This window comes from Hyaena hyaena, unplaced genomic scaffold, assembly GCF_003009895.1.
Source record: "Hyaena hyaena isolate Hyena2069 unplaced genomic scaffold, ASM300989v1 scaffold_239, whole genome shotgun sequence".
Lineage (NCBI taxonomy): Eukaryota > Metazoa > Chordata > Mammalia > Carnivora > Hyaenidae > Hyaena > Hyaena hyaena.
The window spans coordinates 347758-362090 of record NW_024080871.1 but is presented as its reverse complement, the minus strand read 5'-3'; the positions used below and the strand labels follow the sequence as shown (position 1 = coordinate 362090).

The window sequence follows — 14333 nt, the reverse complement described above, 5'->3', positions numbered from 1 at the left end:
AGATTATTTTACCATATAATTTTGGTTTGTTTCTGGACTTACTTTCATTCTTTTTGTTCTGTCATTTCCTTCCTAACTCCCTCCTTCCCTCTTTCCTCACTTCTTTCCTTTGTTTCTTCAACTTTTATTTAAAGTCCTGTAATTTTTTTCCACAGGAATTTAAAGTAATATTTTAAAAGATCATTTAAAAGTTTTAAGTAATCTACTAAATCTATGAATATTTGTTAATTCTTTTTTAAAAATTAGATATTCAATTGCTCATCCTATTGTTCTACTACTCCCTTCCAACTCTCAAAGATGAATTATGGTCTTTGCTTTGTGTCAGAGCTTTCTTAATGGAAGACAGACTTATTAGAACTCTATTTCCCATAATCCTGGTCCTCTTTTAACTCTTCCTAAAAATGGCCAAGTGCACAAAGTTCTGGAGTAGAAATATAGGTTCTCTTTTCATTATCCCTAAAAATGCTTTCAAGTACACAGTCTGCAGTCGAAAGGAACCCTGGCTTCAGGTTTGGTCCAATAACCTAAACACTTAGAGAACTAGTGAAACTTAAGATATTTCTTTTTTTCTATTTTTTCCCCCATGCTGATACATGGGGAAGTAAGAATAGGGAATACTGAGGTTAATTGTTACATCAACTGGGATAGTATAAGTAATTTTACTGTAATGAATAACTTTGAAACTCTCAGTAACTTAATACCTTACTTTTTTTCTTACTAGTGCTACATGTCCATGACAGATCCATGATACCATTGCTCCGTTACTCAGAATAGCATATAGATTTATGGCTATCTGCACATAGAGGAAAGCAATAAGCTCAACACTGTTTCACTTCACCATTCTCTTGTCCAGTGAAAGTAAGAACAACAGCCGTTACAGTGAGGACAGTGGTCGGAGTACAAATAAATAAATGTATACTTTTATATACACAAACATGAAATCATTTATTTAAAACATACTGCTATCAGACTGACAGCTCCTTTACATTTTTCTCTGCTAACTTCTTGGGGAAATAGCAAATAAAGGATAAAAATGATGTAGCTCCTATTTTTATTATAAATCTTACATAAATGTTTCTAATAAATGATATTTCATTATTCTTTTCTAACTTTGCTGTGTCATGTATTGAAATGTGAACAGAAGCATAAATATTGTAGTCTAGAAATACATTTATGATGCAAAATTAAACTTAAGTAAGCGTAGCTATTTTTTTATTTTTATTTTTTTATTTTTTTATTTATTTCTAGGAGAGAGAGAGAGAGAGAGACAGCGTGAGCAGGGGAGGGTCAGAGAGAGAGGGAGTCACAGACTTTGAAACAGGCTCCAGGCTCTGAGCTGGCAGCCAGCACATAGCCCGACACGGGGCCCGAACCCACGAACCGCGAGATCATGACCGAAGCGAAAGTCTGACGCTCAACCGACTAAGCCACCCAGGCACCCCTAAGTGTAGCTATTTTAAGTTATAGGAATATAGTGGGGATGAGTAGCTTAAGTAATGCAGAAGCACACATCATGATTCTTATCCCAGCTCATATTATGTGTCATATTAATAGCATTTTTGTAGTTTCTATAACATATGTTATATAGTGATTATTTCACATGTAAATCATCAATAAATCAAGATACATAATAGTATTCTGCAGGATTCTTTTACACATATAATGTAAAGACTGGTTTTAAGTATATAATCATAGGAAAACAACCATTAGGAGTAACAAGTAGTAGTGTACAATGCTATGTATCATAGATTGATAGAAGGAACAAATTTTACTATATGACAATGAGTTCTTATGAAATCATAAAGGTATTATATAATAGTGATGCTAAAGTACAGTTATATAAGACATCAAAAGTTGTGAAGAGTCAGGCTGTCTTGAACACAATGAATGCTGGCATCTCAAATCAGAGCAAGAGAGAAGGCAAGGACTCAATAAGAACAGAGAGTTTAGAATAGTTGATGGAACAGTGAAAACCAATTTTGCAGCCAAGCTTTACTCTAGTAAGAGCATGCTAGTGGACAAAATTGATGTCCAAAAGATGCAGTAAGCTCTAGCAGAATTGCCCAGAAGGTACAATCCATAAGACAAAGCACATGTATCTATCTATTTTTTTTATTCTACACATATTGTTTTGGATATGTTTTCACTGTGCTAAATAAAGCTTAAAACTTACTCGAAAAAAAGAGGCAAATAAATAATTAGAACTTGAAGATCACAAATAAAACAGGAAACCAGGCAATGAATCCGAAAATATGCTCAAAGGCATCAGTTGCACTGCTGGCTAATAATAGATGAGGACCACCTTTGCCCTCCAATCTGCATCCCAGTTATAATGGCTGCAAGAGAAGGATATCAAGGTAATAGGAGCCTCTTAAATATGCCTTTGTAATGTTCACTCATTCTTCTTCCAATTTTTTCTTCATTTAGTAGCCAGAGAGATCTTTTCATAATGCAGATTTGATCTGAAAGCACAAGGGAGTTTTCCTTTGTATCCATTATCGACAATATGCTGAAAAAGTATTTTAAATCAATTTTTCAACATAGCGAGGTCCACATCCCTCAAATTTCTCACAAGGGAGATATACTGTAAATAGTAAAGTATATAGATTAATAGAAAGATAGGGATGCATGGAAGGATGGGTGGATATATGGATGGACTGATGGAAAGAGATAAATACATTTTTGTTTATATTTCTATTTTTGTGTGAATGCCCATTTCCATCATTATAGACTAAGTATCAGTGATTTATGTACATATATTTTAGGCATTTGTTTTATAGACAAAATTTTTGATAGGGACTATAATATTAAGCAATTTTTCATACATTTATTGAAAGTTAGATATTTATGTCTAATCCAAATACTATTAAAAATAAGCATCTATAAAATTTTTATGTTACTTACAATAAATATAAAATTTTTGTTCAAAGTTTACCAAATTCTAGTCCAGTCATATCTAAAAACTCATCTAAAATAAGAATACCTAACTTATTTCTGTCCAGATATGTCTCAATATTTTTATTATCTTTAGATCTTTGAAAAAAAAGGAAATAATGAAAGTTAAGATTTGCTGTCAGACATAGGGATAAACACATTATTAATTTAATTAATCAATTTTTAAGTTATCATACACATCAATATATAAGGTAAGAATAGAATTTTGCTTTCTTTCCTTTATCTTCTTATTTCAACATTTTGGTTTGAATGTAATCCAAGAATTGTAGCAGTTCTCAACAGCGAAAACAGATGATCAAGAATATTTTTATTTAAATTGTAAGCACTTAACTAGGCCTATGTGTAGCATATTAACATACTAACTCATATTTTGACAAATGTGAGATCCTAAATTTTCTACAATTTCTGCTCTAACTGTTTAAAGTTAAAATGTTTGATGGGGGTTTTGAACTTTTTAGTAAGATTTCTTCTTCTTCTTCCTAAGAGCTTACTGTTAACACTAGCCAAATGAGTGTAGCATAAAATGACTAACTAGTGTGCTGTTAATGTTATTTTTCTATTATTGTGCACACATAATCTTTGCTATTTCTTTGATAACAAATTATGTTCAAATTTCTTGTAGACGTATATAAAACTTGGAAATTCTGATAGCCTAAGTATGTGGGGAACCTGCTTTACAAGTGCACTTAACAACTATTAACTAACACCACAGCTAAACTAATTTTGATATGTGATTAGATATTTGCCTCAATGGCTTACAAAGTGAGTGTTATCTTTGAAGTGGTCAGCTAAAGACAGGGATTAACAGAATAATCTGTTGTCCTTGGATGTCCTGCCTGGAATGCTGGCATAATAGTAATTCATCTGCATGCTTTAAAGGAAGGAAGAGAACAATTCTGGACAAAGGTGGGTGTTCATGCATAGATGAAACCCCATGTCCTATACAGATGTAAGGATATTAACCCTGGTGTCAAGGTGCCATATCCATTTTCATGTTGAGCGAAGCTATTTAATACACAATTTGGACTTGCACTGCTAATAACAGTTATCTATTATATTAGTAGATTAAGTGATTACATAATAAATTGCTCCTTAGTTCTGAACTGTTAAAAGGTATATACATACCAAGGGTATGTATGTATATACATACAAAGGGTAGATTTATTCATTCATTCATTCATTCATTCATACATTTTGAGAGAGCTAGTGCAAGTGAGCTCCACCCAGCTCAAGTGGGGGAGGAGCAGAGGGCGAGAGGTAGAGAGAGAATCCCAAGTAGGCTCCAGGCTCAGCCCGGAGCCTGATGTGGGGCTTGATCTCATGACTGTGAGATCATGATCTGAACCAAAATCAAGAGTCTGTCATTTCATCTACTGAGCCACCCACGTGCCCCTAGGTATTTATTTTAAAAGCTAGTTTTAACCAATGTTCAGATCTCTTGGGTATGTTCCATATTCTGTTGACTGACAATAATTTAAATACTTTGTGAAGCTCTTCTGAGGAAACTACATCTACGGTATCAAATAGCTGTGTGGCTTATTCTTGCTTCCCCTAATTCTGTCAGCAATTCCCTTATCTTGTCCTCATGCCCTGAAGAGAGGATGCAATAAATATGATCTAGGTCAAAATAGGATTTTTCACATGCCTTCATAGAGCAGTGAAATAAATTGGAATCAAATTAACTTTTTAAAACATTTTTGTATAAGTACACAGGGAATGTTGAAAGGGGTAAATGAAATTTAGTTACCCCATCTTCTTTCCCAATGTTTCTGTTCCCATTATGTATTTAAGAGAAGTACCAAGAATGACTGGAAGAATATCAAGAAATACTTTTTAAAAGTCTATTGTAAAAGTGAAGGTTAAGCACATAATCATTGTGAGAGCTGGGAACATGCAAACAATATTGGTAATGATTTTTTTCCCTCCTAACATTGTGCTTACTTTTCCCTCTCTGCCCTGGTGTTGAAATGGATACTCACTTCAAAACCATCTTACCTCACATGGGCCCTAAGTAATGGTACAGTTGCAATGAAATCAAAACAGAGAACGTGTCCTTAGAGAATGTGTGGAAGATCTTGTGTTGAAGAATCTATACTGATCAGAGAATAATTTGTAAGTTGAGACTGGATTTGAACTAAAAAGTTTTGTCTTGGATGGTTGCAGTCTGATATTTAAAGCACACTGAAGTTTTTTTAATTAATTAAGTTAGTTAATTAGTTAATCCTGGGAGAGAGAGAGAGAGAAAGAAAGAGAGAGAGAGGGAGAGAGAGAGATAGCAAGCATATGGGGGAAGGGCAGAGAGAGGGAGAAAGAGAATCCCAACCAGGCTCTGCACTGACTCAAATTAGAAAATAATTTCTACTGAATCATAATGAAAATATATATCAGATTTTGTGGGATGTAACTAAAGAAATTCCTTTAAAAAATATTCCTTTCAGTACAGGTTTTTCCAAATGCTTCACACTTGACTTCGTATTTCTATAAAAAATAAAGGTACAGAGTCACACTATCATTAAAAGAGGTCTTGAGGCACCTGGGTAGCTCAGTTAGTTGAGCATCTCTGGCTCTTGATTTTGACTCAAGTCATGATCTCACTGTTCATGATTTTGAGCCCCACGTCCAGTTCTGGGCTGACAGTGCAGGTCCTGTTTAATATTCTCCCTCTCTCTGCCCTACCCGTGTTCACACTCTGTCTCTCTCAAAACTAATAAACTTAAAAAAAAAAAATAAAAAGAAGAAGAAGAAGGAGTTTCCTAATTTTCCCAGACTCTCATCAAGATCTTACTAGAAATGTACATCATTGAATTCTGTTGATACCACACAATAAAACCCTTTAAGGAACCATGCAACTTAGGCAAGACTATTTGAATTAACAGGAAAGTTCACATAAAGAGAATTCCACATGTATCATAAATTGCCAAAAGACTAAGCCACTCCCGTGAATGTAACATGGGGTACTAAGTTTTAGCATTTCTAATGAAATTCTTAAGAAATTTATTGACTTAAGTGCATGTACTTAACAAGTTAAAGGAGCTGAAAAGCAAAGATTTAAACTTCAATCTCAAGTTATAAAAATTGGACCAAAACACTACCTAAATAGAAGTGAAATAGTGATAGAAATATATTAATAAAACATAAAGCAATCATGAAATTGAGAGGATTAAAAAGAAGCCTAAGTTATTTCTCTAAAAATATTTGCAAAAAAATTTGTAAACTAGTTGGTAGATTGTGAAGGAGAAGGAGAGAAAAATTACCTATATCAGAAATGAATAGGGGCCTCTGTGTGGCTCAGTCAGTTAAATGTCTGACTCTTGGTTTTGGTTTTGGCTCAGCTCATGATCTCACGGTTCATGAAATCAAACCCCGTGTTGGGCTCCATGGAGCCCTCTTGGGATTCTCTCTCCCTTTCTCTCTCTGCACCTTGCACCTCTATCTCAAAATGATAAATAAACTTAAAAAATAAAGGAAATGAATGAGTGGGAATCACTATTATGTGACTATAAAAAGAGACTATTTGAATACTTATGCTCTTATTTGAAACTTTAGCTGAAATGAATAAATTTATAGAAAAATAAAAACATATAAACTATGTAAAAAAAAAGCAAGCTGACAAGTAGAAAAGATGGCTAAACTCATGAGCAGAGATACAGATGTCCTAAAGAAATATTAACAGATCAAACCTAGATGTGAATAAAAATGATAACATTATCTCAACCAATTTGCATTTATTCCATAAATACAAGGTTGGTTCAGCATTGAACAACTAATGAATGTAAATCAATAAATCATAAATAAACATCTGAGTAAATGCAAAAATGATAAAATCCGATACTTACCATAATAAAAACTTTCACCAAACTTTGAAGAGAAATTAATAAAAAAGTAGTCAAATATTGAAATGTTTTGGGATTTTCATTAGGGAAAAAATGACTGTTAATACCACTTTTACTCAACATTTGATAGAGTACCAAGTAATAAAGCAATAAAGGGAAAGAAAATTAGTAATTAGAAAGGAGTAAACAAAACTGCCATTATTCAAGTTCACATGGTAAATATCTACTGATAATCTAATCGCAGTATAATTAGAAACTATTTGATTTAAAAAGTGGATTAATAAGGTTGCTATATACTCAGTCAATATATGAAATTAATTACATTTCTACATGCAAGCAATAATAACAAAATAAATGTATAATAAGTTGCCATTAGGGGTACCTGGCTGGCTCAGTCAGTAGAGTATGTGACTCTTGATCTTAGGGTTGTAAGTTCAAACTTCATGTTGAATATAGAAATTAGTTAAAAATAAAATCTTTAAATAAATAAATAAATAAACAAATGCCATTAAAAAGTTTTAAAAAAATGCCTAGCAATAAATCTCACAGTAGATATTTAGATCTCTAAACAGAAAATAAAATATTGAGAAAAGTTTTAAAAATCTTAAATAAATGAGGGAAATGCCATGTTCATGGAAGAGAAGAATTGTACTCTAAATTGATTTATGGATTCATTGCAATCCTTATTTAAATTGTAAATATCTGTCGAGTGTGATTGTGGATGTAACACTGAAAAGTTGACTCTATAATTTAAATTAAAATGAAAGGATCCTAAATCTCAAGAAAACTTTGAAGAAGTACCAGATGTTACAACTAATAAAGTTACTTGAAGACATTTTGACAGTGCCCTAGTACAAATGAGTAGACAAGTGAAAGTGATTTGTGTTCAGAAATAGAATCACACATATAAGGAATTTGATTTATGGCAAAGGTAAAAAAATACATCTCCTATGGAAAAAAATTAACTTTATCTCCTCTCTCACATCATACCAAAAATCAATTCAAGGTGGATTTTAAATGTAAATATGAAACAAAGCTTTTAGAATATAACAGAAGGGACAATCTTTACAATTATAGGCAAGTGAAAGATTACTTAAACTGGATCTGAAAAGAGTCATTTGGAAAGACAAATATTACTGTTAAACTATCTTTCATCAGGGGAGCCTGGTTGACTCAGTTAGCAGAGCATGCAACTCTCGATCTTGAAGTTATGAGTTCAAGGCTCATGTTGGGTGTAGAGATTACTTAAAAAGAAAAACTTTTAAAGTGAAAAAAAAAACCCCACGACATTCCTCAAGAGAGAGAATGAAGAGTAAAAATTTACCCCAGGGAGTGGGACAAATATTTGCAAAGCATATAACCAACAAAGGCTTTGTTGCCAATACATAAATAAATTCTAGAAATCATTTTCAAAAGAACTTTTAAAAACATTAGGAAAAAAAAATCAGCAGAAGATTGGAACAAGAGGTCCTGAAAAAAATGACTATTGGGAAAAATGCTTGGAGTCATCAGGGAAATGCAAACCAAAATCCCAATGTCATACCAGGACCTACTAGAAAAGCTAAAATGAAAATAGCTAAGACCACATGTTGAAGAAGATGTAGAACAACTGAAAATCTCATGACACTCATGGTGAGACCGTAAATTGCCCAGACTCTATCTTACCAATTGGCAATATCTACCACATTTCAAAATGCACATCTTCTTTGACCCACAAATTCTATTCCTAAATACCCATTAGATATGCATATGATGAAAATATCTGAACAAGGATATTTATAGGAACATTTTTATAGTTATTCTGAAGTTTTTAAAAATTAATTTTATTAAAATTAGTTTATTTTCCATTCCTATCATGAAAACATTTCTGAAGTCAAGGTACATCTGTTTTGATACTCTCATGAAGCCTGGTAGGTATTCGTTTTCTTTACAGGAAAAATCAAATTATTTATTTTTGACCAGCATTATTGTCATGCTTGATTGCTTAATTCAAATAATTTATGAAAATTCAACTTTAGACTGTATAATTCATTTCCTAGAAATCTAAAACCAGTCTTTCAGAGCTGTTTATCTATTTTCATAGTGTGGATCTCATCTTTTCATATTTCTCTGTTTACTTATTTGGTTTATCTTGTTTTACAGGCAAACAAACCTGGCTACAAATCTCTTCTATGTTATTTAATTTGCTTTCTAGTTGAATATTGCCTGTACAAGTTTACAAAAATGAGTATTCTTAATTTTATTTGTAACCAAGGTAACACTTTTATACTTAAAAACAGTTTCTCTTTAAATCTTTTAAGATCAATTTTTATTCTAAAGTAATGTAAAAAAAAAAAGGCTTAAAAACTAATGGTACCTCAAAAGCTTCATTGGAAATTTTTGTTGAGACACTAGCTTTGTTCTGTGACTCTCATATGCCTTCAGCAAGTTTTCATTTTATAGCCAATTTTAGCCCCTACACGCTGGCGCTTCTCTTGCCTGAGGTCTGTAAAGTTTAATAGAGTCCCTGATCCTGATACAGAGCTCACCCTCTGACAACAAAGGCCAAGGTGAGATGTAGGAAAGGCTGACAGCCAAAATACAAAAAGACCATCAACCCCTTCCCCACTCCACCTTTTTCTCTTTTAAAAAAGTAAACAGGCAACCAGAAAAAAAATTTTGGAACTTATTGAAAACTGAGTGAACCCCCCCCTCCAACAATGACAGATTTCACTGTTAATAACTGTTTGAGAAATGATTATACATCTGTGGATCCTCTCCTAAAGTAAAAAAGTCTGTTTATTTCATTTTAAGGGGTTACAATTTAGAATATCACTATTCTGAAAGGTAAATCTATTGAGTTCTGAATATAGAAAAATCATTTTAGAGTCATTAATGAGGAAACCAAAATAACCACTAGTAGGTAATATTGTATTTGTGTATTTACTTCCAAATATCTAGGAGAGTGTATGTGTATGGGTGGAAAGGAATTGGATTGTTATTGTTTGGATTAGGTTTCATTTTTGGGTTGCAACATGTAAATTTAAATTTTCACCATTGCCAGATATGAATCAAAAGTTTGTTATTACAAAAAAAAGTATGTTACATAGTACTGAAGACAGGTACATCTAATTCAAAAGTCTGGATTTTCTAGAATGCATTAAATTTGTAAAGTTCCCTTTAGGAATTTTGTAAAACTATATATATATTTTATACACATATAATTATATAAAAGTGTCATCTATTTCTAAATGTAGAATGTTATTTCTAAATGTGTACCTAAATATAGGGCATATTAGCATTTTCTTATTTTCCCCTGAAATGTGAGTATTTGAGAATTGTTCAATATTTGAGTTTCACTTGAAATTTCATAAGTTTTCAGAAATTAATTTATTATTGCTTCACACATCATTGCTTATTTTCTCAGTTCTTCTGCCTTTTTGCCAAGTGACAAAGTCTGCTTCGCAGACAATAGTTGAAAAAAAAATTCTATAGAGCTGAATAGCAATTAAATGAGGAATAAAATATGACTTCAGAAAAAGCTATTTAAGTGAAGTGATTGTGACAGAAAACAGCCTGGGTTTTACTGAAGAATAAATAAAATGTAAAGAATGTTCACTTTTCACTGAAATTAAACTGTATTATACATTCTTACTTCTAAGGTTATTTTTAGTACAGATCTTTCCTGACAAACAAACACACACAAAAAAACCTAGACAATATTGTAAACATTCCTGTACTCATTACCCAGCTTCAACAACTATCACCAATGTGTCATTCTTGTTTGAGCCTTTCCTCTTCACTCTTTTATTAGTATTTCAAAGAAATTCTCAAACATCATTTTAGCTCAAAATATTTCTGATTTCATCTTGAAACAAACAACCAAAAATGATTAGGACTTTTTTTTTTTTTTTAACATAACAAGAATGCTATTATCAATACTAAGAACTTAAATTTTAATTCCTTACTAAAATCTAATTCCCACAGTATATTAAAATTTTCAACATGTCTCAAACATCTTTTAATAGTTGGTCTATTTGAATGGGAATCCAAATAAGGTCCACTCATTTTTTTGTTATGTTTAAGTCAAATTTATTTAGAATAGATACTTTTTCCTAATTATTCCTTATAACTGGGGGTTTTGTCTGTTTTGTTACTGACTTGTTGGAAAATTGAGTCAGTTATCCTATAAAATGTTCCACTTTCTGGATTCTACTATTTGATTTCTTGAAGTGTCTTCTCTTTCTTTTCCTCCTTCTTTTCCTACTCTTTTTCCTCCTCCCCTTCTCTTTTGTCCTTATTTTTAAAGTACCTTTCATATTTCAAAATGTTCATGATTTTGACTTAAAAGATTTTGATGCTATAGCTTAAGTGTTTATGTGTGTCTATCTTTGTGTTTATTTATGATGTTTTGAATTTATTAATACAGCATAAAGTCATATTTTAATTTGCTAGTAGCATATGGTTCATGGTGGTCCTAGTTTTGGAGGCATTCAACTCGTCTCTCATTTCATGTAGATTATCTTGGCCTTCACAACCTTTCCAACTATGGCGTGTAAAGGCATGTAATATCTTGGATGATATGCATACAGAGAACTATAATTTCAGATCCTTGGGGACTTGTCAGCCTTTTCTTTTGTAACAACCTTCTTTGTTTTCAATAAACTGTAGTGGGTTTTTGTTTTGTTTTGTTTTGTTTTCTTGCTTGTCTGTGTTTGTTTGTTTGTTTTGGAGTCTGTGGGTTGAAAGTTTCAGTTGGTGAAACACAAGATTTGAGTAGAAGTACAAACTAAAAATATATTTGCTGTGTCTGTTAAAAAAAAAACCACCTTGACCCTGTCTTCTTTTATATTTACTCTGCTGGGCTTGTACTAGTGTTTTCATTTCTGTATCTGACCTTGCAGGTGCAGGTTAAAGGCAAAGAAGTGGTATAATCAGTCATTCTTAAATGAAGTAAAGTCCATTCACCAAAGATTTCTTCAGGCTTTTGCCACTCAAAATACAGAATATTCATATGTAATGTGTGGAAATCAGACTTGCTGGAAATTAAATTATTTTTGGTTTAAATTCAGTAATAACAACTTGCCCCCCCCCCCACTTCAGTGTCTTGATTTACCAATCTCTCCCTTACAGTGAATCCCAAATAATGCCACTAAAGCACAGTTCTGTTCATGTGGTAATTATTTTCCCCAAGTTTTCCTACTAGAACACAGAATGCTTTTCTATCCAACACACAATGCATTAGCGGATCAAAACCCACCCTTTCAGGCACTCTGTTCCTTGTTATGTCCCTGAACTTAGCTACCCTTCACCCCTGCTTTCCTCAAAGGTGGCCATGCATTTTCATTAACACTTCAGTTCTCCTTTTCTTTCTAGCAAATTTAGGCTATGCTTTCAGACCTGATTTAAAGGAGGCTTTAACTGTGGGGAATTCCATAATTTTCCCAGATTTTAAACATTACTTCTGTTTCATTACCATAGCACTTCACTTATGTTTGTTTTACAGAACCTCATTCCACAGTGGAAAATAGTGGTTTACATATCTGACTTCCTTGTGGAAAGAAATCATGATGCTCATATTTTCCTAAGTGACTATGCATCCAACTAAGAGTCTAGGTGTATTTTTTAAATACTTTAAAGTTTAGAAAGTCAGGCATTGTGAATACTAACTCTTGATCATCTGCTCAAATGATCGAGCTTTTAGAAAAAATGCAGTTTTTTTCATGGTGTGCTTTTGAAAGAGTTTCATTCATATACTCAAAGGTGAATGTGATTATGCTATGTCCTATTTTCCTTACATTTTAGATATGATCCCAAAACAGACACATGGACCATGGTGGCTCCTCTGAGTATGCCCAGAGATGCTGTTGGAGTCTGTCTCCTTGGTGACAGGTTATATGCTGTTGGTGGCTATGATGGGCAGACATACCTCAATACTATGGAATCCTATGATCCACAAACAAATGAGTGGACACAGGTAAGAGTGTTGCCAGCATAATGCACTTCAAGTACAAGAATTTACTTCCTTTACTTCGTTCCAAATTTCCTTGAACCCAAAGTGATTGATTTCCCCCATTGCCATGATCATATTGTAAAAAGTTCAATAAATTACGTGTTTTTGTGTACTTTTCTCTTATGTATTTTATAATATAATAAAATTAATATTAAAAGGTGACATTCATGCTGCAATGGGATTTCCACTTTATTATAGGTAATAACAAGGGACAGGAACTGAATTTCAATTAGCTGAAACAAAAAAAATCAAAGTGGAATATATTGGTTCACAAAATACTACCTTTAGCATATTCAGTTTTAGAGATTACTGGAATAAGAAGACGGAAAGCTATGGAAGTCAACTCTCTGCCTTCCATTTCTGCTTTACTATCTTTATTAGACTGACTGTTACTGACTGCAGAGAGCATTTACCAAGGAATAGAGCTGCTAGAAATTCCAAGTAGTAATCTTCACAGCCATTAACAGAAAACAAAAACAAAGCACCTGTGTTTAATTCAAAATAAACAAATAAACAAACAGCAAAGGGTTCTAAATGATCTCTTATGTAGAAAGTGCTCACTCCCAGACAATCACTTTAGTCAGAAAGATGGAGTAAAATAATTAGCTCATCTTAAGTGAGGTGTTATCTCTTGATATACAGTATACTGTAGTTAGAGACTCAGGATCATGCTAGAATAAGGCAGCTCCCAGTCTGGTCACATAGCTGGAGGATTTGTGTTGTGTGTGTGGGTGCTGGGGAAAATGAGGGCAGTGCAATCAAATTATAACAGAAAACCCCTTATTCTGTATAGCTACTATGATCTCATTTTTAATAGAGGGAATAGATATATTCTTAGACTTGTGTCCTTGTATTTTATTTATTTCTTTTCCAAATCTCTCAGTATTACTATTATTCCTCCCCTTTATCAGAAACCTAGAAGCAAGATATCATTCCAATAAACAAATAAACCATTTCCATCAATGGGTATAATGAGATTCCAAAGCCTTATTTAGTTGAAGCAGAATAAGAACCTCATCTCCTAATATTCCTCAGTGGATGGAGGGTTCTATTTTTATTAGAGGGGAGGTGTCACAGAAATTGAATAAAGTTTATCTCAAGTATTGAACACTGGTTGAAGTAAGTTTCTTTTAAAGATACTTACTTTTTAAAGATACATAATTTCCTTGATTGTGCCAGTTTTGGTGATACATGTTCAACCAGATTATTGAGATAGGCTGAGTGTGACGTATAAAACTAAATTCCGAATGTCCAGACTAAGGTACTGCCTTATTAATCTTACCCTTCCCTAAGAGAAAACCCTTTGATTTCAAAGGAGATAGATGAATTTGGCTAAGAAGGAAAAAAGAAGTCAGAATGAAGGAAAGAATTGAAAGTATTTGGAGTACTAGATCATGTGATTTTCTGTATTTTACCTTAATTGTAAGATTATAATCATTTCTTATCCAAAGAGCAGCCAATATAAAAGAACTTTGTAATTACTGCACTAAGATTTTAGAGGATATATTTTAACCAATCCTCCTTCTAAGTACCTAGTGTTTACAAAGGAAACA

General features: G+C 32.8%; 1 protein-coding gene across 2 annotated transcripts in view; it reads left to right on the top strand.

The window, feature by feature from the left end:
• The window catches only part of KLHL1 (kelch like family member 1), a 368129-nt gene that overhangs the window by 347617 nt on the left and 6179 nt on the right, over window positions 1–14333 (top strand). For both annotated transcript variants that reach the window (XM_039244388.1, XM_039244387.1), the window contains one exon: window positions 12573–12744. In XM_039244388.1, coding sequence (XP_039100319.1) covers window positions 12573–12744 — 172 coding nt within the window. The remainder of the gene's footprint in view (window positions 1–12572; window positions 12745–14333) is intronic.